The sequence below is a fragment of the Callospermophilus lateralis genome, chromosome X (genome assembly GCF_048772815.1).
Source record: "Callospermophilus lateralis isolate mCalLat2 chromosome X, mCalLat2.hap1, whole genome shotgun sequence".
Lineage (NCBI taxonomy): Eukaryota > Metazoa > Chordata > Mammalia > Rodentia > Sciuridae > Callospermophilus > Callospermophilus lateralis.
The window spans coordinates 110,021,484-110,048,797 of NC_135325.1; the positions used below are offsets into that span (position 1 = coordinate 110,021,484).

Below are 27,314 nucleotides of genomic sequence, written 5' to 3' on the forward strand. Positions count from 1 at the left end.
AGCCTCCACAAGCTATTCCTGACTACCCCACTCCCTTCAAATGGAGAAGTAACCACTGGATGGTTGGGAGGTCCCACTAGACCCGTAAAACAAACCCAGAAGCAAACCCTGTTTATTCCGGGGGCCAGGGAGTTACAGTGGAATTAGGAATCCCAGGACTGGGGCTGAGCTCACAGCCACTTCTCTGTGATGCTGAAAGCTTTAAAACGACACAGTTACCTCGTTAGATGTTCTCTGAAGGCAAGGCAGGAAGCTTCATGGTGTATACCTGTGGGATTTAGGTAACATCCTTCCCTCTGGGCGAGCAACCCCCCAACACACACACACACACACACACACACACACACACGTCAAGGGGCTCTGTGTTTGACCCCTGAACCATGTCTGTAGGCAGTATGCACCTCTCCCACAGAGTGGCTCAAGGGGGCTGAAGGGTACCATAAGGACAATGTTTTTGTTTGGGCATGGTGGTATGGTTGGTGGCCGGGAGTGCTGACACAAGAGGATCACAAGTTCAAAGCCAGCCTCAGCAACTTAGCAAGACCCTGTCTCAAAATAAAAAATAAAACAAAAAGATGACTTAGGATGTTGCTCAGTTGTTAAGTGTTTCTGGGTTCAATTCCTGAAATAAATGTGTAAATAAGTAAATATTTTAAAAAATAAAAAAATCAATTGAGGTCTTAATGGGATGCTAAATGATTTTATACCTAGGGAGTGAATGATGAATTAACCACACAAAAGCATTGTTGCTGCTCAGAGAATTTATTTATTGAACTTAATAACATGTAACATGCGCATAGTATGTCTAAGGCACTATTCTAAAGGCTTGCTGATGAGTTCATAAAGAAAAACACCTCCTAATGCCTTACCTTTATGGAGCTTAATTTCTGTCATGGGGAAGAATAATTATAGGTCAATAATGAATTTTACAAATTAAGTAGATGACAGGAGATAGAAATACTATGGAAAAATAATAATTGAACAGATACTATAAGGGAGACTTGAAACCAAAGGCAAGCTGTCAGTTTAAATCCTGCCCATTAAACAAGTGTGTCTTGCTGCCTCTGGAGTTAAATACTTTGAATTCCCAGGTTATTTCTGGGTCATATCAGGCCACCGTTAGCACACAGTCCACTCCTGAACATGAAAAACAAGAGATTTAACTTAATGGTAGTATCATTTCTTTTCTATAATAGACAGCTTTAGCATGTTTTTGCATTGATGAGGACTTTTTCTAAAGTGGGTTCATTGTCACAAGTGAACTATGCAGTATCTTAATGACATTTACCATAAAAACCATACTTAATATATTGTTTTGGCTCATTAGACTCGAAACCAGGCCCTTTACTGCCCATGGGAATAAAGATCAAGAGGAAACAAAGGGTTTTGCTTTTACAATATATGCACTGGGGTCATAGAAACTGCTCTCCAAATATAGCAGGACTGAACGCTCTCTACTATGACCACATCAACGATGTCATTTGGTTGAGGTACGTATCCGGCAGGAAGCTTCAGAGAATCCAAGGTGAAAAAGATGGTGTCGTCCACCACACCATGTCGTCCATGTACGCTGCTAATGCAGACCTGTGATGAGAAATGATGGGAAGGGTTGTGTAAAAGCACAGTCTATCCTCACCAGCTCTGCACCTCCTCACTCTGCCTCTAACCTGCGGGTCAACTGCAACCCTGGCACTGATTTCCCAACCTGCCTGGCACACTGGCAATGCCAGGGGTGCTTTTAAAACACACCAGTGCCAAGGTCCCACCTCATGCCAATTAAATTGGAATCTCTGGGGATGGTCCTTGTGTCTCTGATGAGAGACCTTGGGAGACCTTGAGCTAAATATTACCCACAATGGCCATTAACCTCTATAGTTAAAGTATAAAGAGTAAACAGGATTGAGTAAAAAAGGTTTGTGGTGGTAAGCAGACCATAACTTTTTTTTTGATGAATTTTTAAATTTTATTCATTTATTGGTATGTGGTGCTGAGAATCGAACCCAGTGCCTCACATATGCTAGGCAAGTGCTCTACCACTGAGCCACAATCCCAGCCCAGACCATAACTTTATCTACTTTCTCAGCCACATTCCAAGTTCCTCCCTAAAATTTTACTATTGCACAAAATGAATTTAATTTATCAACTAATTTTCAGTTTCCACTAACCAAATCATAACCAGCTCTTATTGGTGATCTCAAGCCCCACTCCACTCTTTTCCAGCAATTCCCAGCTACACGATATTTCTATTTTTGTTGCACTTGGAATATTTTAATACCTCCCAAATAAACAACATCATTTAGATCATAATTATAGGTGTGTTCTACATTATTCTCTAATTATTTTCTTTCACAAGTGCAGCCTTTTCTTTTCTTTTTTTTAAGGTTTTTTTGTTTTGTTTTGTTTTTAGTTTTCGGTGGACACAACATCTTTGTTTGTATGTGGTGCTGAGAATAGAACCTGGGCCGCACGCATGCCAGGCGAGTGCGCTACCACTTGAGCCACATCTCCAGCCCCATGCAGCCTTTTCAATAAGAAAATAGGCTCCTTTTTGGCAAGGGGTATATTTTATTTTAGGTTTTCCCACATATCTAATAGAATTCTGGGTAGCAGAAATTATCACAAAGAAGGGTAAGCAGAAACAAAAGGAAAATACAACATGCAAACATACTACCTTGTTCACATGTTTGTGTCTCAGAGGCTTCACTGAGAGGGCTTTCCTGCTCTTTGTGTCTGGATGGATGGCAAATTCAACTTCTACTCGGTCACCCTTATATGGCTCAAAATCTAAAACAGCCACAGTGAGAAATTAAGATAGAATAGCTTTTATTTTTGGTAATGTTACATTTTACAATAATTTTGAAACTGCAATACCCTAAAATAGTTTCTATTTAATCTAAGGGACATTTTGAAATGAACCTCAAACCACTAACTTCTAATCTTCCAATCAAAAGGGAAGTTTGTAATCCTTCAGATGTTGATTTAACGAAGTCAAATGAGAAGAGGTGTCAACTGTGCATCTAAATCAATCTCTGGGCCTTGGTTCTTGAGATATCAAATGAGTACTACAATCATAGTAATACTTACCATATACTTGCAGGGACAATGAATCAAAATATATATAAAACTCATACAATGGTGCCTGGCACCTAATCAGCACCAAATAAATGATGATTGTGAATTGTAATAGCATTAGCCATAGCATATATTGCTATAGAAACAATTTTATCGGGTGTTTTGGACAGATAAACATTATATACTTTATATCTTACAGTTACAAACAAATGTATACATATGTGTACAATAAATTGAGAGTCACAAGGTAAGAAGGATCAGGGAGGATTTGGAGCAAATATAATTCTCTGGGGCTGCATTGTGGCTCAGTGGTGGAGCACTTGCCTAGCATGTGTAAGGGCCTGGGTTCTAACCTCAGTACCACATAAAATAAGTGAATAAACATAAACCATAGTAGCTGTAATAAAGTTATTAAAAAATAATTCTCAAACATTGGCTACCAGAAATGTAAATTGGTATAACCACTTCAGAAAACTGAACATTATGAACTTTATGACTCAGCATTTCCTTGTTCTTTGTAGTCTTTTCTCATTTTTCCACAATTTCCATTATGACTAAATTTTAGAATGCCCCATGACATGCATTAGACCTCTTCCCTTTTGTTCTCTTTTATTCTTGTCTCTTCACATTCCTTTTTGTGTGGCTTTATAGGATATCTTTGAGCTGATAGCTCCAAAATGCACATGCCTGAAGTGCTAATCAACCTCAGTTTCATACATCCAATTCTTACTCAAATCATTATGTCTGAAGCTAAATCCTTGCTAGTCTAGTCATATACCTAATTTTGCTTCTCAACCTCTTCATACCTCAGAAATGGAAACTCTTCCCTTAGCATAACTCAAATTTAAACATTTAAAGTAAATTGTGACTTCTCTTTTCTTCATACCAAGTGTCTGATGATTCATCAGCTAATACTTTCACCTCTATTCTAAAATCTTTTCCAAATCAAATCAATCCTTAGAGCCTCAACTATTACTTACCTTGTCCAAATACCCATTATGACTCACCAGAGCTATTGTGATAGACTCCTAACTTGTCTTCTTAAAGATATCTTTGTCCCATAGAGACTATTCTGAACACCACAGTCAGGATAAACATCTTAAAATATAATTCACCAAATATCACAATGTCAAATTGAATTTGCTTTGATCTATATCAGTTGCCATACTTGGGTGAAAAAATATAGCCCAGAGAGGCCTCCATATATAGTAAACTGCAACCTTACTTGATGTGTAGACAAGTAGTAACTTAACAGAATATACCTTGGATACCAAGCAACTGAACCTCAAACCAATCACAGCAACTTTAGCCTCAGCCAATCTCAGGTCAAAGGCTGCCAAATTATGCCCAAATAAGGAAAACACTGAATTTTACCAGTTAGGTCATCTCTGTACTCATTCCTTTCTTTTTTCATTTTCTTCTGTTTTTTTAGAATAAATACAGCTTATCATATTGGAAATAGAGGCATTCTGAGTTATCATTAGTCCAGAATGCTGCATGGTTTGAGAATATTTCTCTTGCTCAAGTAAACTATTAAATTTAACTAATATTAGGGTTTTTTTCAACAGTATTGCTTATAACCTCTCTAAAAGTCAAATCCTTACAATGACCTTCAAATCCCTATGTGGCTGATACTTTTATTCCAATCAGATTTCAGGCATACTTGAGCCTCTGAAGGACTGCTGTCTATAAATCAGCCCACCATCTTACCATGGGAATGATTTTTTTTTTTTGGTGGGGGGTAAATGGTTCCTTTTCATTTTCATTAGAGTTGTATGGAAAGTAGGCTGTGCCCTGCGATGAGTTACTCCATGATGACTTGAACAATTTTCAGACTGTGCGTAACCCTGAGTTACTCCATTTTATAAAGTAGTAGTTTGCCATTAGTTACTCCATTTTGAGTACAAGTGCTAAGGCAGAATGACTCTATACTGTGTTTGTACAAGTAAACAACCACCCTCTGCCCAGCACAATCATAAGGCACAGATTGATAAGTTATTTATTCATGCTAACTCATCAAACTAAATCAGGAGCATCCACACATGTGGATAACCCAAATCATATTCCAGATTCCAGACACATGAGCTTATCAACTTCACTAGATGTAACCCACTCACCTAAGACCTATAAAAGGAAAAGTCCCCTGTGACTGAACATAGTGACATTCTGATCCTACTGATTTTCCTTGCCCAGAAAATTGCCACAGTGATGAACTTCTGATTTTCTGTCCCTGGACTTCAGCTTCGCATGGTTTCTCTTGCCCTTGATGATGATGCATGGCCTACTCTAAGCTAACACTTTGAAGCTGCTGTTTGGACCCTCACCTTAACAACTTTGTGGAACTGGTTCACTAAAACCCTTATCTGACCAGTTACAGTGACTCTTGCACTCATATCTGCTCTCTGTCTTTGCTCTTGACACAGGATCCTATAACTCTGAGGCTGTCTTAACTCTTTCTTAATCTTTCTGTGATCCATGTATATCACTTTCTGAAGTGTGACTTGAGTTTTTATAGACATTTAAATTAAGATTGAAATGGATTAAAAGAATTTGTGATTATCCAGCTTATGACTGTCAGGTGTTCCACAAGAATTCAGTGAATTGCCACTGCTGAATATATAGCACACTATATATTCATAGTATAGCCTGTGAATTTGTTGTTACTCTATAAATTATGACATTGTGCAAAAACACAAACATGTTTGGTCTATACTGATGACACAGCTCACTCAGAACAGTTGGAAAATTAGTAAAATCAGTTGGAAATATTTTAGGTCTCTACTAAAATTTTACCTTTTCAGTACCTGAAATTTCAACCCATTGCTCCTTAGATTTCTATTGTTCCTTAAAGTATGACTAAGCAGTTTTAGTTCTAGTTTTAAGTATATTAGCTACATGACAAAGCCATAGGTCCATAAACAGACTTGTACAAAGAGGTTTTGGTGGGATTTTTTTCAGAATAGCTGAAAGATACTATCAGCCACATGACTTTCAATAGAAAAATTGAGAAACCGTTGCATTAAATATAACAGAATGGACCTACAGACACATATAAAAACATAGATGAGTCTGAAAACATTCTTCTTAATGAAAAATGTCATACATAATATGATTCCATTTCATAAAATTCTCAAACAGGAAAATTAAACCTATGGTAGATAAAATATAGAATGATGTTTCCCTGGGAGTGGGAATAAGGATTGACTATGGAAGTGTATGAGGGTAATATTTCATTACAAGCACTTGTTAAAACCCAAAGACACTCAGAACAAAAAAAAAAAAACTAAAACAAATGTTGAACTTGAGTTGTTGATACACATACTAGAATTCATAGTACACAATATAAATGTATCTAACTTTCAACAACATAAAAATATAACATAGATTGGTGAATAGATGGGATGATGAATATATGGATAGATATGTGAAAAATGTGATAAACAAGTATAATAAAATGTTACTGACAGAATTCAGGTGGTGGTTATATGGTTATTCACTGTGAAAATATTTCAAATTTGATGTATATTTGAAAACTTTCTTAATAAAAAGAATTTATCTAGGACAGGGAACATCTATTTCCTTTCCATTTTTATTAGAGGTGTGTGGAAAGTAGGCTGTGCCCTACTTTTTTTTACTGTTACAGATAACAGAAATCTCACTAATATGGTAAAATCTGAAATACAATCATGAGTAATATGCCTCTCACGTCCATATTCATTTCAGATACAAGGTAGCTAACACCCACCTTCTAAGGAGCACATAAAATATGCTTGATCATAAAACAGAGTGTCCTTAGACATGAGTGACTATGGAAAGCTAACTCCAACATCTCACAAAGTGATAAGAGAGGTATCAGAGGCTCCTCGCCCAGCCAGCCCCTTAGTAGACCACTCTTCACTCCATGGTCTATGCCATGGCCTTAAAAAGGCAAGATTTTTGTCAGATCATCAAGCTGGCAGGATCACTGGGTTATTTGGGATACTGCAGGTTAGGTTTACATGAAACACTTAAGGGAAAGAACAGTATAGATGTCTTAATACATAGATATCAGTCCTAATGCTCTTACTAGGGTGTACATTTATAACTATTTCTTTATTTAATAATTTGGCAACCTTCCTGTTGTAGTTTGAATACTAGGTATCCCCCCAAAGCTCCTGTGTTAACAAAGGGACATGCAGAGGTAAAATGATCAGAATATAAGAGCTGTAACCTAATCAGTTCACTCTAGTTTGAATGGAGTGGCTGGTAACTGTAGGCAGGTGGGGTATGGATGGAGGAGATGGGTCACTAGGAGCATGTCCTAGAAGCATGTATCTCCCCTGCAACCTCTTTCCATATCATTCTCTGCCTTCCAGCTGTCCTGAGCAAAGCAGCTTCCTTCTGCCATGCCCTTCTCACATGATGTTCTGCCTCACTTTAGGCCCAAATTAATAGAGTGAGTTGACCATGAACTGAAACTCTCTAAAACTGTGAGCCAAAATAAACTCTCCCTTCTCTAAGATGTTCTTGTCAGGTATTTTGGTCACAGTGATGTCAAGCTAACATACTTCCTTTAAGTTTTCAATAAAACCTTTTGGCAACAATGAGCTTTAAAAAAGTGTATGCTTAGGGAAAATGAGTAATTAATTGGCTTTCCAAAGAAGTTGATGAATACATGGCTTGTGCAATACATCTGTGTTATGGGATTAATGTTTGTATTTCCCCTCATCCCCAAATTCATATGTTGGAGCACTGAGCCCTGGTGTGGTTGTTTTTGGAGACAGAGACCCTAAGGAAGTAGCTAAGCTTAAGTGAGATCATAAGGATGGACCCCTAATTGGGACTAGTGTTCCTATGAGAAGAGATACCAGTGAACTTGTTCCTTCTTTTTCTCTATGTATGCATGCACTGAGGAAAGTCATGTGAGGACATAGTAAAAAGGCAGCTATCTGCAATCCTGGAAGAGAGCCTTCACCAGAAACAAAACCCATGGTAGTCTATTCTTGGAATTCTAGCCTTCAGAACACTGAGAAGATAAATTTTGGTTAAGCCCAGTTGATGGTCTTATGTTATGGAAGCCCAAGCAGATTAAGATAATCTCTCAACATTTCTCCTCTACTGTGGAGGTCGTAGTGATATCACTAAACCACAGGAAAAGCAGAAGACCCAAATGTGCTGAAGCATTTACTTCATAACTTATTAAATATTTTAAGAACGTCATGCCCAAAGACAACAAGTTATCATGAGAAACTACAAAAAAGTACATTTATATATAATTCTATGATCCGTGACTTTTAAAGTCTGCTATAACATAATTTCAACAATTTTATTCCAATATTTCTTAGGTACATTAGAAAAATGAAGCAACAGCTATTACTAGGTTAGCTCCACTAGAAGAATTCACAAAGAGTTATATGATGGCAGATGTTTTAAAAAGGAAAAAGAGTTAGGTAAATTCCAGTAATGGAAGTTCTTTCTGGCAGAAGTGAAATATATGACATTACTAAGAATGCTATTGTAAATTCAGTTAAAAAGTCCTATAGTGGAGTAAAACTGTTTTTGTACTGCTAATGCAAATACAAATTTGGAAAAAGGCATCATAGTAAACCATGTGGTTCTTAGGAATTAAGAAATTGATAGAGCAGAAATGTACTTAGAATTGGTTGTGGTACAAACATAATTCATTACTTCATGCAAATATACTATGTATGGCATGCAACTAATTGAAACTGAAGGTATAGTAATCAAAATGTACAAAATGAGTGTCCATGTATTTTATATATTCAAAATAACTGAACTACAAATCTTTTGGGGCTGAATACAAAAGTCCTCATGCATGCTAGGAAAACACTCTGCCACTGAGCTACATCCCTAGCCCAGATTTCAAGCATGGTTGATCTTCTAAAGGACTACTGTGTAAATAAGCCCAACTGTCCTACTGTGCAAGTGTTTTTTGTTTTGAAATGAGTCCTTTCAAATGAGTAAAATCAGTTGGAAATCTTCAACTGAAAATTCAACAAACAGCATCAGAATTCAGTTTTGAAGTCTTTGGAGAATTATAATTATGGATATGAAATTTCCAAAGAGAAAAATGTTGAAATTTATCTATAAAAAATGGAGGTTGTGGGGCTGGGACTGTAGCTCAGTGGTAGAGCGCTTGTATAGCATGTGTGAGGCACTGGGTTCAATCTTCAGCACCACAAAAAAAAGTGGATAAAATAAAGGTATTGTGTCCATCTATAATGATAATAAAAAAATTTTAAAAATGTAGATTGTGAAAAAACATATACATCCAGCTCAAATTGTTTACAAATTTGAAATTAGATGGTTGTATATTTATGACCCCAGGCTTTTAATTCAGGACACATGTCACATAAGAATAGAACAGTGTGGTAAGACTCTCTTAATGTAGCTCTTATTTGTCATTGGAAAATATAATTTTTCATTTATATTGTATAACAAAATTGAAGGAAATTAAGGATAGCAGTGAATTTGTTGTTGTATCTAAAATTGGCAAAATATTTAAAAGTTCTAAAATTTCCATTAACATATACAAATACCTTCTCTTTCAGAAGCAATTTCAGTTTTGAAAAATATAAAAGTAATACTATTTTTTAGTTTGTTCTTTGTAGATATACATGAGAGTAGAGTGTATTTTGATATATTATACATACATAGAATGAGTAAAACTTGTTCCAATTAGGATTCCATTATTGTGGATAGGCAGAACTAACATCATCAAAATGGCGATATTACCAAAAGTTCTCTATAGGCTTAATGCAATGTCAATCAAATTCCCAGTGGCATTTCTTATAGAAATAGATAAAGAAATCATGAAATTCAATGGAGAAATAGAAGACCCAGAATAGCAAAAGCAACTCTAAGCAGGAAGTGTGAATCAGGCGGTATAGCGATACCAGAGTTCAAACTGTACTACAGAGCAATAGTAACAAAAACAGCATGGTACTGGTACCAAAACAGGCTGGTGGACCAATGGTACAGAATAGAGGACACAGAGACTAACCCACAAAGTTACAACTATCTTATATTTGATTGTGGTTGTACATGAATTGGATTCACATTAGTCATGTATTTATGTATGAGGACAGGAATGATATGTCAGATTCATTCTACTGTCTCTCCTATTATCATCCCCACATCCTTTCCTTCATTCCCCTTTGTCTAGTCCAATGAACTTCTAATCTTCCCCTCCCTTGGGACTGCAAATTGGTGCGGCCAATTTGGAAAGCAGTATGGAGATTCCTGGGAAAGCTGGGAATGGAACCACCATTTGACCCAGCTATTGCCCTTCTCGGATTATTCCCTGAAGACCTTAAAAGAGCGTACTACAGGGATACTGCCACATTGATGTTCATAGCAGCACAATTCACAATAGCTAGACTGTGGAACCAACCCAGATGCCCTTCAATAGATGAATGGATAAAAAAATGTGGCATTTATACACAATGGAGTATTACTCTGCACTAAAAAATGACAGAATCATGGAATTTGCAGGGAAATGGATGGCATTAGAGCAGATTATGCTAAGTGAAGGTAGCCAATCCCTAAAAAACAAATGCCAACTGTCTTCTTTGATATAATTAGAGCAATTAAGAACACAGCAGGGAGGAAGAGCAGGAGGAAAAGATTAACATTAAACAGAGACATGAGGTGGGAGGGAAAGGGAGAGAAAAGGGAAATTGCATGGAAATGGAAGGAGATCCTCATTGTTATACAAAATTACATATAAGAGGTTATGAGGGGAATGGGAAAAAAAACAAGGTGAGAAATTAATTACAGTAGATGGGGTAGAGGGAGAAGATGGGAGGGGAGGGGAGGGAGGATAGTAGAGGATAGGAAAGGCAGCAGAATACAACAGTTACTAATATGGCATTATGTAAAAATGTGGATGTGTAACCGATGTGATTCTGCAATCTGTATTTGGGGTAAAAATGGGAGTTCATAACCCACTTGAATCTAATGTATGAAATATGATATGTCAAGAGCTATGTAATGTTTTGAACAATCAATAAAAAAAGGAAAAAAAAAGGAAAAAGTGATTAAGAGAAAGAAAGGAAAAAAAAGATAACTTATCAAAAGGATATGTTGATAACTTATAACTAAGTACATGTATGAAGATACAAATGGTGTGAATATACTTTGTATACAGCCAGAAAGAGAAAGAAAGAACAGATATGTATAAAGGCAGATACCAATCAAATTATGTATATTTTCAATTGATTTCTAAGGAAGCAATATGGTTTTGAAGTTATTAGTATTATATTGCATTACCAAACAATAACTAAATACATTTGCAGAATAAATATTAAAGTAATGCAGTATTACATGACATGAGTGACATTCTTTTATAACTTGCTGAGAAGGTTCTTAACAGGATTCAAACTGAGTGTGTAAATTATGTACTTAACACAAGATCAATTTTTACCTGGATCCTATAAAGAAAACTGACATTGGCATTGACAATTATCTTCTCATATCATCCCTCATTCAAGGCATGCCATACATACTCACAACACTCCAGTCATCCTGTCCTGTCCTCCCTTGTGTTCCTAGGTCATGTAAAGATTTTTCTACTGCAAGACATTTTTTGTTTTTGGTACTGGAGACTGAACTCAGGGGTACTTGACCCCTGAGCCACATCCCCAGCCCTGTTTTGTATTTTATTTAGAGTCAGGGTCTCACTGAGTTGTTTAGTGCCTTGTTTTTGCTGAAGCTGGATTTGAACTCATAATCCTCCTGCTTCAGCCTCCTGAGCTGCTTAGATTATAGGTGTTGTTGTGCCACTGTGTCCAGCTTCTACCTCAAGACTTTTACATGAGCTCTTCGTTGGTTTGGAATATTTTCCAGCTGGCTCCTTCTTACCCTTCAGGTCTCTGTTCAAGTGTCACCTCCTCTGAAAGGCCTTCTCTGATCTGCTATCTAAAGTAAATCCCTCCCCATCCCCATTTTACTATCACAGTACTTTGTTTAATCCTGAAGAGCAGAAAACAATCTATAACTATTGGGGCATGGGCAGGAGTGGGGGAACTTTACTTGATGATTCTCTATATTCTACCTCATTAGAATGCAAATGTTATGAAAACAGTATCTGGAACAAAGTAAGAAACTCAAATATCTGCCCAATAAACAATAAGGAATCGACTTATCTTGGCTCTCCATGATGTGGGACAAAAACTATTAAAACTTTTTCTGTTTTCCTTCTTTTAGATTCCCATTAATTTTTTTTGTTTTGTTTTTAGCTGTTGATAGACCTTTATTTATTTATTTATATGTGGTGCTGAGAATCAAACCCAGTGCCTCATACATGCCAGGCAAGCGCTCTACCACTGAGCCACAATCCAAGCTCCTAGATTCCCATTATTTTTAAAATTGCATTTTCTTATGCTATTTTCACTGGGTTTTATAATCAGATTAATAGCAGCTCTTCTGATCATTGTATGCATGACTGGATGGGGGCTCAGGACTTTTTTTTCAGTGCTGGGATGGGCAGGACTGCTTTTTTGGCCACCCTCTGTCTAACCTATTCAGGTCTATTACTTTGATTGACTGAACTGATTTTGTAGCAGTAAATACCTCCATCTATGCCTACAACCCCATCCTTTCTTTATGCCTCATGGACCTTGTTCCCTTAGTCATTCCTCCTCTCTTTTGCACCTTTGATCATCCCCTTGGCATGGCAAACATGTTCATGTCTTTCCCTTCTTGAGAATTCTCTTAGTGAGGCTACCATTGATGGTGCCTTTCTGTTGGCATGGTTACAGAAACCAAGAATGGCCTTTGGAGCTTAGCAATTACATAGGCCTTTCCTTACAGAATAGATGATTTCTGACTATACAGGTCATAAAATTCTAGCCGCCACAATCAATCATCCTTGTAGACTTCCTGGGCTAACAACTAAGATGAAGTTCTGGCTTTTACATTCCAAGAAAAATAGAACAGAAAGCTGCTTGGTGAAGCTGAGACAATGTCCCCCTTTGTACCAAAATTAAATGGCAGATGATTAGGTCTAAACAGGTATACATTTTCTGCTTCTATTTGTTTTTCAAAATCTGTCCTGGCAGGGGATTCCAGAGGTATTGAGTCCAGCTTGGACAGCACCTAACCCAGGAAACCTTCCCCAGTTCTCCCAACTGCAGTCAGTCATGGTCACTGTGCTGCTCATTAATGCTATTCTCATCACCTCCTTTTAATGGATCCACATGCTTACTGTTCCCACTTGAACTATGAGCTTTTCACATACAGGGCTTAATAAAATCTGCCTTTTCTTTTTCTTTCTTTCTTTGTTTTCCTTTGGTGCCAAAGATCAAACCCCACTGAGTTACATCTCCAGTCCAATAAAGTCTGCTTTATTTTGGTTCCCTCAATTTCTAGAACTCTTTCCAGAACTAAATTAAACTCAAATTAAACTAAAAAAATTAACAAATCATTGATTTATTCATTAAACAACTAAATGCTAAATCCAATAATTATAGATAGAATTAATAAAGGTACAAGGCTAGCTCTAAACATTTTTAAAAAGCATTTAAAGTATTTAAAAATAGTATCCCTGCATACTTACAATACTTTGTTAGATAGAAATTCAAAATCTATGTAAACAAAAATCACATAAATATTAGTAACTGCATTCAATAAATAAAAATGCAAAAGATGATAGCATGCAGTTTTTTAAACATTATATATCTGTCCCTTGCTACACATTATTTTCAAACTCCAAAGATTTACCTCAAACACTGAAGTGATAGGAGCCATGAATATTGGAAAAGTATTTTTTTTATATGTTTATTTCTTAGTTGTAGGTGGACACAATATCTTCATTTTACATTTATGTGGTGCTGAGGATTGAACCCAGTGCCTTCTGCATGCTAGGCGAGCACTCTACCACTGAGCCACAATCCCAGCCCTGGAGAAGTAGTTCTAATATTAAAATATTCTCATCAAATAAGCATGTTCCAAATTTGACCCTGGAAATAATTCCTTTAACCATCTTCAAAAACTTAAAAATGGTAAGACCTAATTTTCACTTCTAAAAATCAAAAATTATACCTTTACAGAAAACATCCAGGGAGAAGTAAATTGTGTGATTAATGTAGTCAGAACCACCCATTAGAGTGGTAATACAGCCAAATGAAACTTGTTTACAGGAGTCTGGTGGTCCATCAATATGACAATTATCAGAGAAAGCATCCATCTGTAAAGTAAAAAAACAGTTACTTCAAACATAACACAATTTTAAAAGCTAAAAATATGTGCTTAAATCTATGAAGTTCAAGAAATAGTTTTTGAAAAATTATAATAACATTGATGAATATATTTAAGTTGACAAGCACATTTTAGACATGAGTTGATAAAATAATGCCCAATAATCTATCTTTTTTCTGTATTCCTTAGAGCAGCTTAGGAAAACTGAGCAAAAGGTACAAAAGTTAGTTCCTACATACTCCCTCTAATCAACCCTAAGTTTCTCCTATTATTAGCATCTTGAATTGGTATACTACCTTGATTACAAATGATAAACCTATATCAGCACTTTATAAAGTCCATAGCTTACATAAGGGTTCACTTTGGGTGGTACATATATTTTTTAAAAAATATTTTTTAGTTGTAGATAGACATAATATCTTTTTTATTTTTTTATGTGGTGCTAAGGATCAAACCCAGTACTTCACACATGTGAGGCAAGTGCTTTATCACTGAGCTACAACCCCAGCCCAGTCATATATTTTTAAATTGTGTTTAAAATGTTATTTACATATCCACTATTTATTTAACACACTGATAACATAAGATTCAAAACAAAATATGTACTGTTTCTAGTCATTAGGAATTAACAAAGGGGGATAAAAGACAAAAATAACTAATTCAAAGTAAGTCATGATAGTTGGTAAAAAAACAAATTCAAAAATTGGTTTCTGGGAATTTCCAGGAGGAAGAGAATTTCAAATGAAGACTATAGGAAATTACTTGAAGGAAGTGATTTTGACCTGGGCTGTGAGAGGGGAGAAAGATTTCACTTGATAAGTTGAGGTTGGAAATGGGGACAGAGACAGGGAAGAGAGAAAAAACAAGTCAGGGAAAACAGGGAGAAAACCCATAAAATTTCAGGTAAAGTTGGGCAGGGGGTTCTATAAAAGAGATATCAAGGGAGCTGGGGCTGTGGCTCAGTGGTAGAGCACTTGCCTAGCATGTGTGAGGCACTGAGTTTGATCCACAGCACCACATATAAATAAAATAAAGGTCCATCAATGTCTTAAAAAATTTTAAAAAAGAGAAGTCAAATTAAGACCTTATCTAAAATAGCCTTTCAAACCTTATTTATTGGGATTTTAATTATCTTTATTTTATATTTTGTTTTTCTAATTACACAAATAATTCATGTTCATAATGCAAAATGTAAAAAAGACAAAAAAGCAAAAGTCATTTACACATAACCAATAAATTTACTACTTATCTAAAGATAACCAATGACCACATTTTGGTTCCTACCTTGTACGAAATGTTCTGACTATGCATAAACAAATAATTAAACATTTTTTTTTGTACTAGGGACTGAACCCAGGGGCACTTTACCACTGAGCCACATCCCCAGCCCTTTTATAAAATTTTTCATTTTGAGACAGGTTCTCAGTAAGTTGCTCAGGGCCCTGATGAGTCACTGAGGCTGACCTTGAATACATGATCCTCCTGCCTAGCCTGCTGAGCCACTGGGGATTCTTCTTTTTAAATACTACCAATTATTGAACTTCACTCACTTGTTTTTCTTAGCTAGCAAAGCCCCAATCCCAGAAAGGGCCAACCACACAGCTATTCTCCTCCTTTACTCCAACAGTGGAACACTGTAAAAATGAAGACATGAAATCCAGCTGACTGAACTCACAATGAAGAACACGATACTCACATGGATGCTCAATACCACCCCAAAATCTTACACTAGCTCCCTAATAAATATGCCTTCCTCTTTACTCTTTGGAATTATCTGTACCTCAAAACTATAGCATCGTTATCTTAGATTTTAATTACACAAGTATTTTATATCCATTAATGAAAAATTAGTAAACATAGAAGGAAGGCTTACTCCTTATTTCTCTGAGAAAATAAAGGTCATGGGACAGGAACTCCTCTAATGAACCTCTCAGCACCTGTCGTGGCTTTCTTTACCCTCATTACTATAACAATGGAGGGACATGCCAGCCCTTATCAAAAGCCAGCACCTCCACTGTGCTCTTGGTACCACTCTTTGCATGAGGACTTGGTTCTTACCATTATTACTTCTCTTTCTCCTATATTAAAAAAATTTCCCTCTCTAAGGAATCATCATAAAAATATAATGGAAACTCTGCTATCAAAAAAAATAATAATAAGGGGCTGGGGTTATAGCTCAGCTGAAGAGCACTTGCCTCACATGTGAGGCCCTGGGTTGTATCCTCAGCACCACATAAAAATAAATAAAATAAAGAGATTATGTTCCTCTTAAAAAAAACTTTTAAAAAACAAGACAAATAAATCTGCTTTGATCTTATCTCCCCTTGGTCCTCATTTCTTTGCTCCTGTTCCAGAAAAAGATATTATAGAAATTGTCTACAAAAATAGGAAAAGCCTGGAAATCGACCTTACTATTCCCTGATAAGTGCTTTCTATATTCCTGAGCAGGGGTGTTTTGGGGATTTGTGGTAATTAGGTGGATGAGGAAATCAGCCTTAGGCAGGATGACAAATGACAGGAAGAGAAGGCAATGGACACAATGGAGACAAAAACTTGGGTCAAGTTTCCAGCCCACAAAAGGAAAGGGGTAACTAAAAGAAAAGGCAATCTTGAGGATGGGACTTGTATTTTGTAAACTAAGATTTGAATATGTTCAAATGCTGATGGATACTTCTCCTTAAAAGAGGAAGAGCTTAAAAGACAGGAAGAGACACTCATTAAAGAAAGGTTTTAGAGAATGCAGATGGAATAATCTAGAATACATGTAAGGAAGACTGGTCCTAGGAAAAGGAACATCTTTTCCATTCCAACAAGACAAGAGGAGAGAAAAGGTGAAGTAAAAAGGAAATTTATAGGTTTTGTGGTTAAAAATGAACACTGGTGGGCAGGGACAGTGGCATACACCTGTAATCCCAACAACTCAGGAGGCTGAAGCAGGAGGACTGCAATTCTGAGGCTAGCCTCAGCAATTTAGCAAGACCTTGTCTCAAAAAAACAAAATTAAAAAAAAAGAACTGGGGACATAGCTCAATGAAGCACTGAGCACTGCTGGGTTCAATCCCCAGTACTACAAACTAATAAAAACAAAAACAAACTCAGTGGCAGAGCACTTGCTTAGTATGCAAGAGGCCCTGAGTTCCATCCACAGGACTACAAAAAAAATTATACATGATAACTAAATGGCATCATTCCCATAAAGTAAGAATGATTCATTACTAGGAAAATAATTTGTATTTTCCCCCCTAATAATAGCTCAAGTACAGGGGGTAGGGTGGGGCTAGATGAAGATCTTGAGGGTACTAGAAAAGCATTTGAAATTCATAATCCCTAATTTTCAAAAATCTAGAAATGCAATACAAAGGACACTCCCTACCAAAATTAATGTAATTCAAAGCACCTCTCAAGTACCATGTATTTCAATAAAATGGAAACCAGGTAAAGGCTATAACCAGTTTTTCTTGTTATTTTAAGATACTTTCTTGTTATTTTAAGATGTTTTAACATTTCTGAAATCAAGAGGACAGCCATAATCTATGTATAATTCAAATTTGCATTATTAAATAAGTGGTGTGCCTTAAATTGATGAAATTCTGTTGCAATGGGCCAAACAGCGTTGAATAGGCATAAATACGCATTTTCTAGATGTTAAGATTGCCTTTTAAAATGCTGAAATTAGCCAGGTGTGGTGGTGCACATATGTAATCTCAGCATCTTGGGAGGCTGAGACAGAGGATCACAAGTTCAAGGCCAGTCTCAGCAAGGTAGCAAGGACCTAAGCAACTTAGTGAGACTCTGTCTCAAAAAAAAGGTGTGTATGTGGGGGGAAGGGCAAGCTGGGTATGTGGCTAGTGGTAGAGTGCATCTGGATTCAATCCATAGTACAAATAACAAAAACAAACAAAAAAGATCCTGAGATCAAGGGCTGGGTGTGTAGCTCAGTGGTAGAATGCTTCCTACCATGTTCAAGGCACTGGATTCCATTCCCAGATCAAAAAAATCCTGAAATACTATTTCTTAAACATGTGAAAAAATTAACTGCCTTGTTGATTTTAAAGTTACAGTGGTAACCTATAGAATAAAGAAAAAGAATGTGCACATGCATGTAAATTAATACAATACTAATAAAAGGGAATGGAGAAGTGCATAATGCAAGTTAGCCAAATTCTATATCTTTTATGATGCAAAGTCAATAAATACTGGGTAATACTGGCAAGTCAATAATAAAAGGGATGAGAATATTAGGTGTACTATATCCATAGGCCTGGGAGAAGAGGGTTTCTATTTCTAAAAGTTAAAAACTGCTACCTAAGGAGTAGAACATTTGCTCACCATGTGTGAGGTCCTACATTGCTGATGGGACTGCAAAATGGTGCAGCTAATATGGAAAGTAGTATGGAGATTCCTTAGAAAACTGGGAATGGAACCACCATTGACCCAGCTATCCCACTCCTGGGTCTATACCCAAAGGAATTAAAAGCAGCATAGTACAGGGACACAGCCACATTCATGTTTATTGCAGCACAGTTCACAATAGCTAAACTGTGGAGCCAACCCAGATGCCCTTCAGTAGATGAATGGATAAAGAAAATGTGGTGTATCTATACAATGGAATATTACTCAGCAATAAAAGAGAATAAAATCATGGTATTTGCAGGTAAATGGATGGACTTGGAGAATATAATGCTAAGTGAAGTTGGACAATCCCCCAAAACCAAATGCCAAATGTTTTCTTTGATATAAGGAGGCTGATTCATAGTGGGGTTGGGAGGGGGAGCATGGGAAAGTTAGACAAACTCTAGATAGGGCAAAGAGGAGCAAGGGGCAGTGTGGGACAAGTGGGTAAAAAAAGATGGTGGAATGAGATCTACATCACTACCCTAAGTATATGTATGAAGAAGGCAGGAATGATGTGAATAAACTTTGCATACAAGCAGAGATATGAAAAATTGTGCTCTATATATGTAATATGAACTGAAATGTATTCTGCTATTATATATAACAAATTAGAATAAAAAAAATAAAAAACCCTGCCACTCAATTGCATGCATTGCATGAAGCTCTGGGTTCAATGGCCAGTACTGGAAAAAAAGTTAACAGTTAAAAACCAAGCCCCATGTGATGGCACATGCCTGCAGTCCCAGCTACTTGGAATGAGGAGGAAGAATGGCTTGAGCCCAGGAGTTCTGAGCCAAATCTGTGTAACATGGTGAGATCTCATCTCAATTTTTTTTTAATTAAAAAAAATAAGTAAATTTAAAAAATAAAAAAGTAAAAACAACAAAAAATACCATGTCTGAAGAATAAAAAGTAACCCAGGAGGGCACAAAAGGGGATTTTTACTTTTCATATTATATCCTTCCTGGAGTTAAAATTATTTATATATTATTTCATGCAAATATAAAACCAGGGTACCAGGGATTGAACCCAGGAGTGCTTAACCACTGACCCATATATCCAGCCCTTTTCTATATTTTATTTAGAGATAGGGTCTCACTGAGTTGCTTAGGGCCTATCTAAGTTGCTGAGGCTGGCTTTGAACCCATGTTCCTCTTGCCTCAGCCTCCTGGGCTGCTGGGATTACAGGCATGCACCACCATGCCCAACAAAACCACTCAAATTTAAAGAAAGTTTAAATTCACCATCTAAATGATAATAATGATAAAATATGTCTCAAAGAATTTAGTAAGTTTGCCATTTAACAAATTATATAACAAAAACCAATACTGAACTATATAGAAGGGCAAAATTAATACACACACACACACACACACACACACACACACACATTTAGTTGTAGATGGACATGATACCTTCATTTTATTTATTTATTTTTATGTGGTGCTGAGGATCAAACCCAGCGCCTCACATGTGCTAGGCAAACACTTTACAACTGAGCTACAACCTCAGCCCTAGGAGAGCAAAATTAATTTCAAAATACAACATATAACCATGTTGATAATGATTTAAAATTCTCCTAAAATTAATAGTTTATTTTTACAAGTTAAACAAATAACTTAAATAAAAAGTATGTTTATAATAGAATAAGACTATTAAAAATCTGGGAAATAAGCAGTCCCCATTCAAAGGAAATTATAAAAAAATTCCAAAGCATATGAAAGGAGAGACATGTTTTTTGGGGAGAAGACTATTATCATTATGTCTGTTCTCCCTAAATTAAATCTATAAACTCAAAGTCATTCCAATTAAAAAATCCCAGCAGGCCAGGTGTGGTGGTGCACGCCTATAATCTCAACAGCTCGAGAGACAAGAGGATCATGGGTTTAAAGACAGCCTCAGTAAAAGTGACAGCCTGTCTCTAAATAAAATACAAAATAGAGCTGGGGATGTGGTTCAGTGGTTGAGTGCCCCTGAGTTCAATCCCCAGTATCTCCTATCTCCTCTCACAAAAAATATCAGCAGATTTTGTTGTGATTGTTGCTATTATCAGTAGTAGTAGGGGAGCAGAACACAGTGATTTGTAAAAATACAGAAAAACCAACATGCAGTAATGTTCAGGAAAATTCCCCAAACAAACAAAAGTTCCACAGGGAAACCAGGTTACCAAACACTGAAATATACTAAATCATTTGATCATACTTGCAAGACAAGATAATACAGTCAAGTGGCCATACTAGGACATCCCCAGTTTCAAATGCCTATGAGACTATAGTGAATGATATGCCTTTGAACTCAGTAAGGTGAAATTGTATTATTATATTAAACCTATGGGGCCAACAAACCATTAGCAAAAGAAGATCTGGATTTTTCTTTCAATTGCTACACCTAAATCAATTCCAGCCAGAGTGAATATTTAGATATAAACAAATAAATAACTTTCAGAGGAAGGCTTAAATGAGATTTGTGTGAATTATGAGATATAATAGGTCTTTGTAAGGATCCTTATTGAACTCAAAGACCATTTAGAGAAAATGAACACATTTATAGCATGCACAAATTAAACTCCATAAAATAAAGTTGGACTCTGCTTCTTGTTTTCTGTCCTGAGCTGCTTTTCTCTGCCACACTCTTCTTCTGTGATATTCTGCTACATCTCAGGCCCAGAGCAATGGAGTTGGCCAACCATGGACTAACTCTCTGAAATCAACTGAAAAACATCTTGTGACTGGAAAACTAAGATCAGGTGTGTATCATCTGACCTCAATTCAGAACCTTTTCCTCCCATGGGAATATACCTGCCAGTTTGCAATTACCCATCCTCCACTGGAAAGGAACCCACTCACCAGTCTAAAAACACCCATGACCAGTCTATGTAGACCACTTCTAAATCAGTTTCCTGGCATGATGGATTTTGGACAAGAGTCCTATATCTTCTTGTTCAGTTAATTTTTCTAATAAAGTCATCTTCTTTATCTAAAAACAAATAAAACAAAACAAAAACCCAAACCAACCAACCAACAAAAAAAACCAAAAACCCAAGTTGTAAGGCAGTCTTAGAAGAAGTACCTGTAAAACTTTCATACCATAAATTTCCTAATAGATCTCTAATTTCCCTAACATTACAAATAGTTCTAATGTCCCTGACAAATAAATAACTGTTCTTATTTGCTCTACTTTGACCAACACTTAAAGAAATGCACATGAAATTATGAGGTTGCTTTTTACTTCTCAGATGAAGAACAAAGATTGTGAAGATTGACCATATTTCCATCCTTGCCAATGCTGTCCAACAGGTCATCTCACAGCCTGCTCCTGTTAGTGTCAATGAGTATAATAATATGCAAAAATTGACTATATACATAAAAAATGATAAATATCGGAACCGGGGTGCTGGCTTCCCAGCTCTGCAAATTTACTAGATATGTCAAGGTACACTTTTAAAACTAGAGAAGCTTATGGTAGATAAATCATATCTCAGTAAAGCTATTTTTTAAAAAAGATTAAAATCATGTCTGTTTACCTAGCAATTACATTTCAATAAATGCAGAAATCCATCACTTGGGTCAAAAAGGGAAGTTACAGGATAGCAGAGATTCTAATAATCATCATTGTTAGTCATAGTTTTAAATGCTGAGCAACAGGTATAATTTATACTTTTGCAAACAGTAGTCATAACAAAAATAAAGATGCCCCACACAATCTCATAGGTTAGACTTTAAATTCCACTCTACATCTATATTAACAGGCACCTCAATGAGGTTGAATAAACAGAAGCAAGGTTGAAAGAGCTGAGGAATCAACATAGTTCAAAATTCATGCAGGTCTTACTTTGATTGCTTTCAATCCATGAGATGTTTTATCTTCTTCCACAACTGCAGTAACCTTTTGTCCAGCTTTCACAGGCAAAATATTTTCTGTCACATCAGTATTGAAGTAGTAGATTGACTCATCAATCCAGCCATAATCACTACAGAACTTTGTCACAACTCCCTGCACAGTTTTATGCCTGGTATCGTCTAGAAGATGGGTAAACAATATAAGAATCATTCTCAAATTTGAACATACAGTAGGGCGCAATGGCACACACCTGTAATCCAAGTGACTAGAGAGGCTGAGGCAGGAGGATCACAAGTTCAATGTCAGACTGAGAAATTTAGTGAGGCCCTAAGCAAATTACCTAGACCCTGTCTCAAAATAAAAATAAAATAAAAGGGGCTGGGATGTGGGACAGTGGTTAAGCATTCCTGGGTTCAATCGCTGATATATATATAAAAAAATTAAAACATACACACTACAAATATGTCCTACTAGAGAATGATCTAAATCTAGGAATAAAATGAGCTATATTGAGATACAGATGATGTGACAGTAGAGTTCAGTGGTTAAGTGTACAGGATTCTGCAGGCAGAAAGCCTAGGTGGAAAAGCTGTACAGCAGAGTAAATCCACACTCAAGGCAGCAGTGTGCTAAAGTGAAGAATACTGAGTCTGGGGTGAACCTGCCCAATTTGAATCATAGCTCTTCTCTTACTATCTAAATAAGACCAACACATTTGCTAACCTCCCTGAACTCGTGAGAACGTGGAAAACCAGGACATGAACAATATCTAATAGAGTGGTTATAAATATTAACTGGTACTTACTTAAAAGTTGCTTAGAACTGTGAATGCCTCTCACAGGTTTAAGTGAAAACATGAGTTGTTATCCTATTTGTATCTAGAAAGCCTTTATGTATATAGAAATACACATATTCAAATATACATATATACAAATACACATATATAAATATATATGTATACACAGTTTTATTTTTTCATTTCTTCTTTTTAGATATACATGACAGTAGAGGTTATTTTGATATATTATACATACATGGAGTATAACTTATTCTAGAAAGCCTTTAAGCAACCATTATCGTTATATGGTTTCATCATTATCCTCTACAGCATCCCAAGATTTCATCATTATCCCCAACAGCATCCCAAGCAATATCTGGGAATTCTTAAACATTTTACCTGACAGAGCACAGAAAGAGATGTGGAGGTGGAGGGAAAGAGGAAGTAGTGAGGTCTTAAATGGAGCAAATTACATTCCATGCATGTATGATTGCATCAAAATGAACCTCACCATTATGTATAACTATAAAGCACTAATAAAAACAAAAAAAAATGAAAAAAAAAACATGTCACATAAAAAAAGAGATGTGGGGATTTAAGTCTAGTCCAAATGTTTACCTGGATTACTCAGATTTTGTTTTTTGTGGTTGGTGGGTACCAGGGATTGAACTCAGGGGCACTTGACACTGAGCCACATCCCCAGCCCTTTTTATTTGGAGACAGGATCTCACTGACTGACTTAGGGCCTCGCTAAGTTGCTGAGGCTGGCTTTGAACCTGTAGTTCTCCTGCCTCAGCCTCCCAAGCTGCTGGGATTACAGGTGTGAACCACTGCGCCCAGTACAGATTTATTTTTTGTCTGAACAAACACCACTAACAAGCTACAGATTGGGATCTGAACCCAGAGATTGTGCCTGAAGATCCCAGGGAGTGAACCACAGTGGTTTAGGTGCGTTCACAAAGTCTTGGGTAATTTGATAGGATGGCTGGGAAAAATCTTCATTATAATAGGTTATGGAAGCCAAGAAAATGCTGAAATTTTGGAAAAAAAAGATAACCAAATTTGTTACCTGAAATCATGAATTATAAGAGAATGGACGGACAAAGGAGACAAGCATCATTCAAGCATAGGAAAGATTGTCAAGGACTCTTTATGCATCCCAGATAACAAAAGTAGAGGTAATAATAGATGCTTCAGTGAGAGATGTCAGTTAAACACAGAGAAACCACCTTCTCTGGCAAGCTTTATTGTGACCCAGTCATCTCCCTTTGGGGTTCACATTGGATTGGCAATGAAGCCAAAGGACATCCCAGTCCAGGAAGGCGGGGCCGTGCCCAGAAAACACTACAGACCAAAGGGGAGTCTCTTTCACCATCCTCCTGAGGACACTGCATTTGCTTTTGTGGAAGAGCTGAGAGTGGAGGTGAGAGATGAGCATCAGGTTTGAATTCTGCTGGGCCGCACACTAGCTGAGTGCCCTTGCTTTCCTGTTTGGGCTATAGATGGACATGGCAATACTAGGACTACTCTCATGGGGGTTTTGTAGGTATTAATGACAAGCAGCCCCGATAGCCCATACAAGCGCTGACCACAAATTAGAATCAATATAATTCAGAGCACACAAGCGTCCACCCAGCGAACCGTCACACGTTTGATTGGACTCTTCGCCACATGTACTCAGTGCCAGACTCAGAGAAGGTTTTTAGAATACAATATTGAACAAGTTAAAGAAGGTCTCTGCCTCCTACTGGCAACAGATATATATGACTCATCCATTTGATTTTGAATTCATACCTGCTAGGATACAAAATCAAATCAACCTCAAATACTACTGTAAATATAAAAAGAAATATGTTGCACAGTCACGTGGTATCTACACAAGGTAAGTTCTCAAAGTATCTGGTGAAATGCAAGGATGGGGAACGGGCCTCCAGGGTCTCCGTCTGCCTTTTATACCCTTAGTCATTTTGGACCACAGGTCAGAGGGCCCAAGTCCATCCAGCAGGGGGAACTCTGGTTTTCAGGGACGCCCTAGTACCATAGGTGGCGTGCAGGGACTTTCTAAGTCTGTGATACCCCAGAACAGAGGTAGGGTACAACCCTGTGGGCTGGTCCCTTGGGGGAGGGGATAAATGAGTTACCTTCCAAGAGCCTCTGATGCTGTGCCCTCTCTACCTCCGAATCAGCTTTCCTTCGGAAAAAGGCAAGAGCCTGGGAAATAAGACGGTGCATCGTGCTGTAGCCAGTGTGAGGTTGGCTTCTATTTAGGTCTACCCACAGCAGCTGTTGTGGGCAGCACTTCTTCTCTTCACCAAGTAGCCCAGTTTCTAATGCAGGCTCCACTCAAGTCTGGAGTGGATCACCACCTGTGGAGCTCTGGAGAGCAGCACCCTGGCCCAGCCAATGGGAGAGTAGTGCATTCAGAGCAAGCCACTGAGATGCAGAGAGGTGGTGGGTGGGACTTCGTGGCTCCTCCCCTTTGCAAATCCTTCCATCATGTGCTGGGGGAGGGGCATAAATGGGGTGGCCAATCTGAAACCGCGAGGCCTTGGACTCTTTTGTTCACTTCTTAAGGTAGAGGTTCTCTGTCTGTTGGATTATTCATCCAAGGCCTGCACCTAGCTTGGAAGGTGGAGCAGGTACAGTGCCCTAAAGAAGGAGGTGGTCTCCGACTGTCGCTCCCAGATGCCCAGCCCTCATTCTTCATTGCCTCAGGGTCCTTTTCTCTTCCTTTACCTCTGGGTTCCCTGATGTGCTCCTCAAACAGCCCCACTTCCCCACATTTACTCCACCCCACAAAGGGTTTAGTGGTCAATTCTAAGCAAGAGCTCTCTGTAAAGCGGGGCAAAGCAGCGCACATCTTTAATCCCAGTGGCTGGGGAAGCAGAGGCAAGAGGATCTCGAGTTCAAAGCCAGTCTCAGTCATGGCAAGGTACTAAGCAACTCAGTGAGACATAAAATAAATAAATGAATAAAAATACCAAAAAAGGGGGGGGAGCTGGGGATGTGACTCAGTGATCCAGTGCCCCTGAGTTCAATTCCTGGTACCAAAGTAAAACAAAACAAAACAAGAGCTCTCTGTTCAATGTTGATGCCATAGATATTGTAGAAAATCCTAACTTTTACATGCAGTTGGGCCTCAAAACACAGGCTGAGCACTCTATCTGCTGGACTGATCGTGACTTTATAGCAAGGCACTCATTGTAGAGTGAGAGACTTGTTTTGTTCTTTGGTACTAGAGATTGTAATCCAGGAGCACTTTTACCACTGAACTACATTCCCGCCCCTTTTAATTTTTAAAATTTTTTTTATTTTTAAGACAGGGTCTATTTAAGTTGCTTAGGCCCTTGGGAAGTTGCTGAGGCTGTCCTCCATCTTGGAATCCTCCTGCCTCAGCCTTCTGAGTTTCTGGGTTTACAACATGCCCCACTACACCTGAAAGACCTTTTAAAGTACAACTCATCAAATTTATCTAAGATATGGATAGCTAGGGGGCAAGTGATCCAATGTCATGTGGGGAGTTTGGATTGTGTCATTCCTATTTTCATTGGGGGCTTTATTTTTCTGTTTGCAGACCCAAGTGATTCAAATGTGTCTGAGGCTGTGAAACACTTTTAGAGGCAAGGCATTTACTACCCAAAGTCCACCAATAGATAATTCAGTGAATATTCTTCTTCGAATACAACCTTGGTTAGTTAGGTGTCCCCATGGCCCTGGACATGGCCTATGATAGAGTCCTTAATCATCCTCCTTGCCTCTTCTTTTCTCACCAGCATCCATCCCAAATTATAGGCAGCTGCCTAAGTCAAAGGTTCTCCTTCTACACCTGGAGCCCCTATTACTAGGGCTTTGCCCTGCTCCCACACATCTATTCTCTGGTGCAGCCAAGCCTTATCTCCACCCTATTTGCATGCTGGAAGGTGTCCTGATAAAGAGGGGTGGAAGCATTTACCCTCCTGTGATTCCTTATTTTGGAGTGCATGCCCTGCAACCTTACTCCTTCACCCCTCTCCAACCTCCCCTTGAAATG

At 37.6% G+C, this 27,314-nt stretch overlaps 1 protein-coding gene across 1 annotated transcript; it reads right to left on the reverse strand.

The window, feature by feature from the left end:
- Nucleotides 1–1,392: 1,392 nt before the first annotated feature.
- On the reverse strand, nt 1,393–25,516 carry LOC143638691 (cancer/testis antigen 55-like). Its single transcript, XM_077106508.1, has 5 exons — nt 25,426–25,516; nt 22,498–22,685; nt 14,116–14,260; nt 2,672–2,784; nt 1,393–1,584 (listed from the first exon to the last, which is right to left on the reverse strand). The coding sequence occupies exons 1-5, from the start codon at nt 25,514–25,516 to the stop codon at nt 1,393–1,395; spliced, it is 729 nt and encodes a 242-aa protein (XP_076962623.1).
- Between the last annotated feature and the right edge of the window lie 1,798 nt (nt 25,517–27,314).

Bases quoted from the DNA above. Each gene is read 5' to 3' on its own strand.
- LOC143638691 (XM_077106508.1), bottom strand. From the start codon at position 25,516: ATGCACCGTCTTATTTCCCAGGCTCTTGCCTTTTTCCGAAGGAAAGCT. The intron at 14,261-22,497 runs GTAAGACCTGCA...TTTACTTTACAG, and splicing joins ATGGATTGAAAGCAATCAAA to ATGGATGCTTTCTCTGATAA. The intron at 2,785-14,115 runs GTATAATTTTTG...TGGCTGTTTTAG, and splicing joins CCTGGATGTTTTCTGTAAAG to ATTTTGAGCCATATAAGGGT.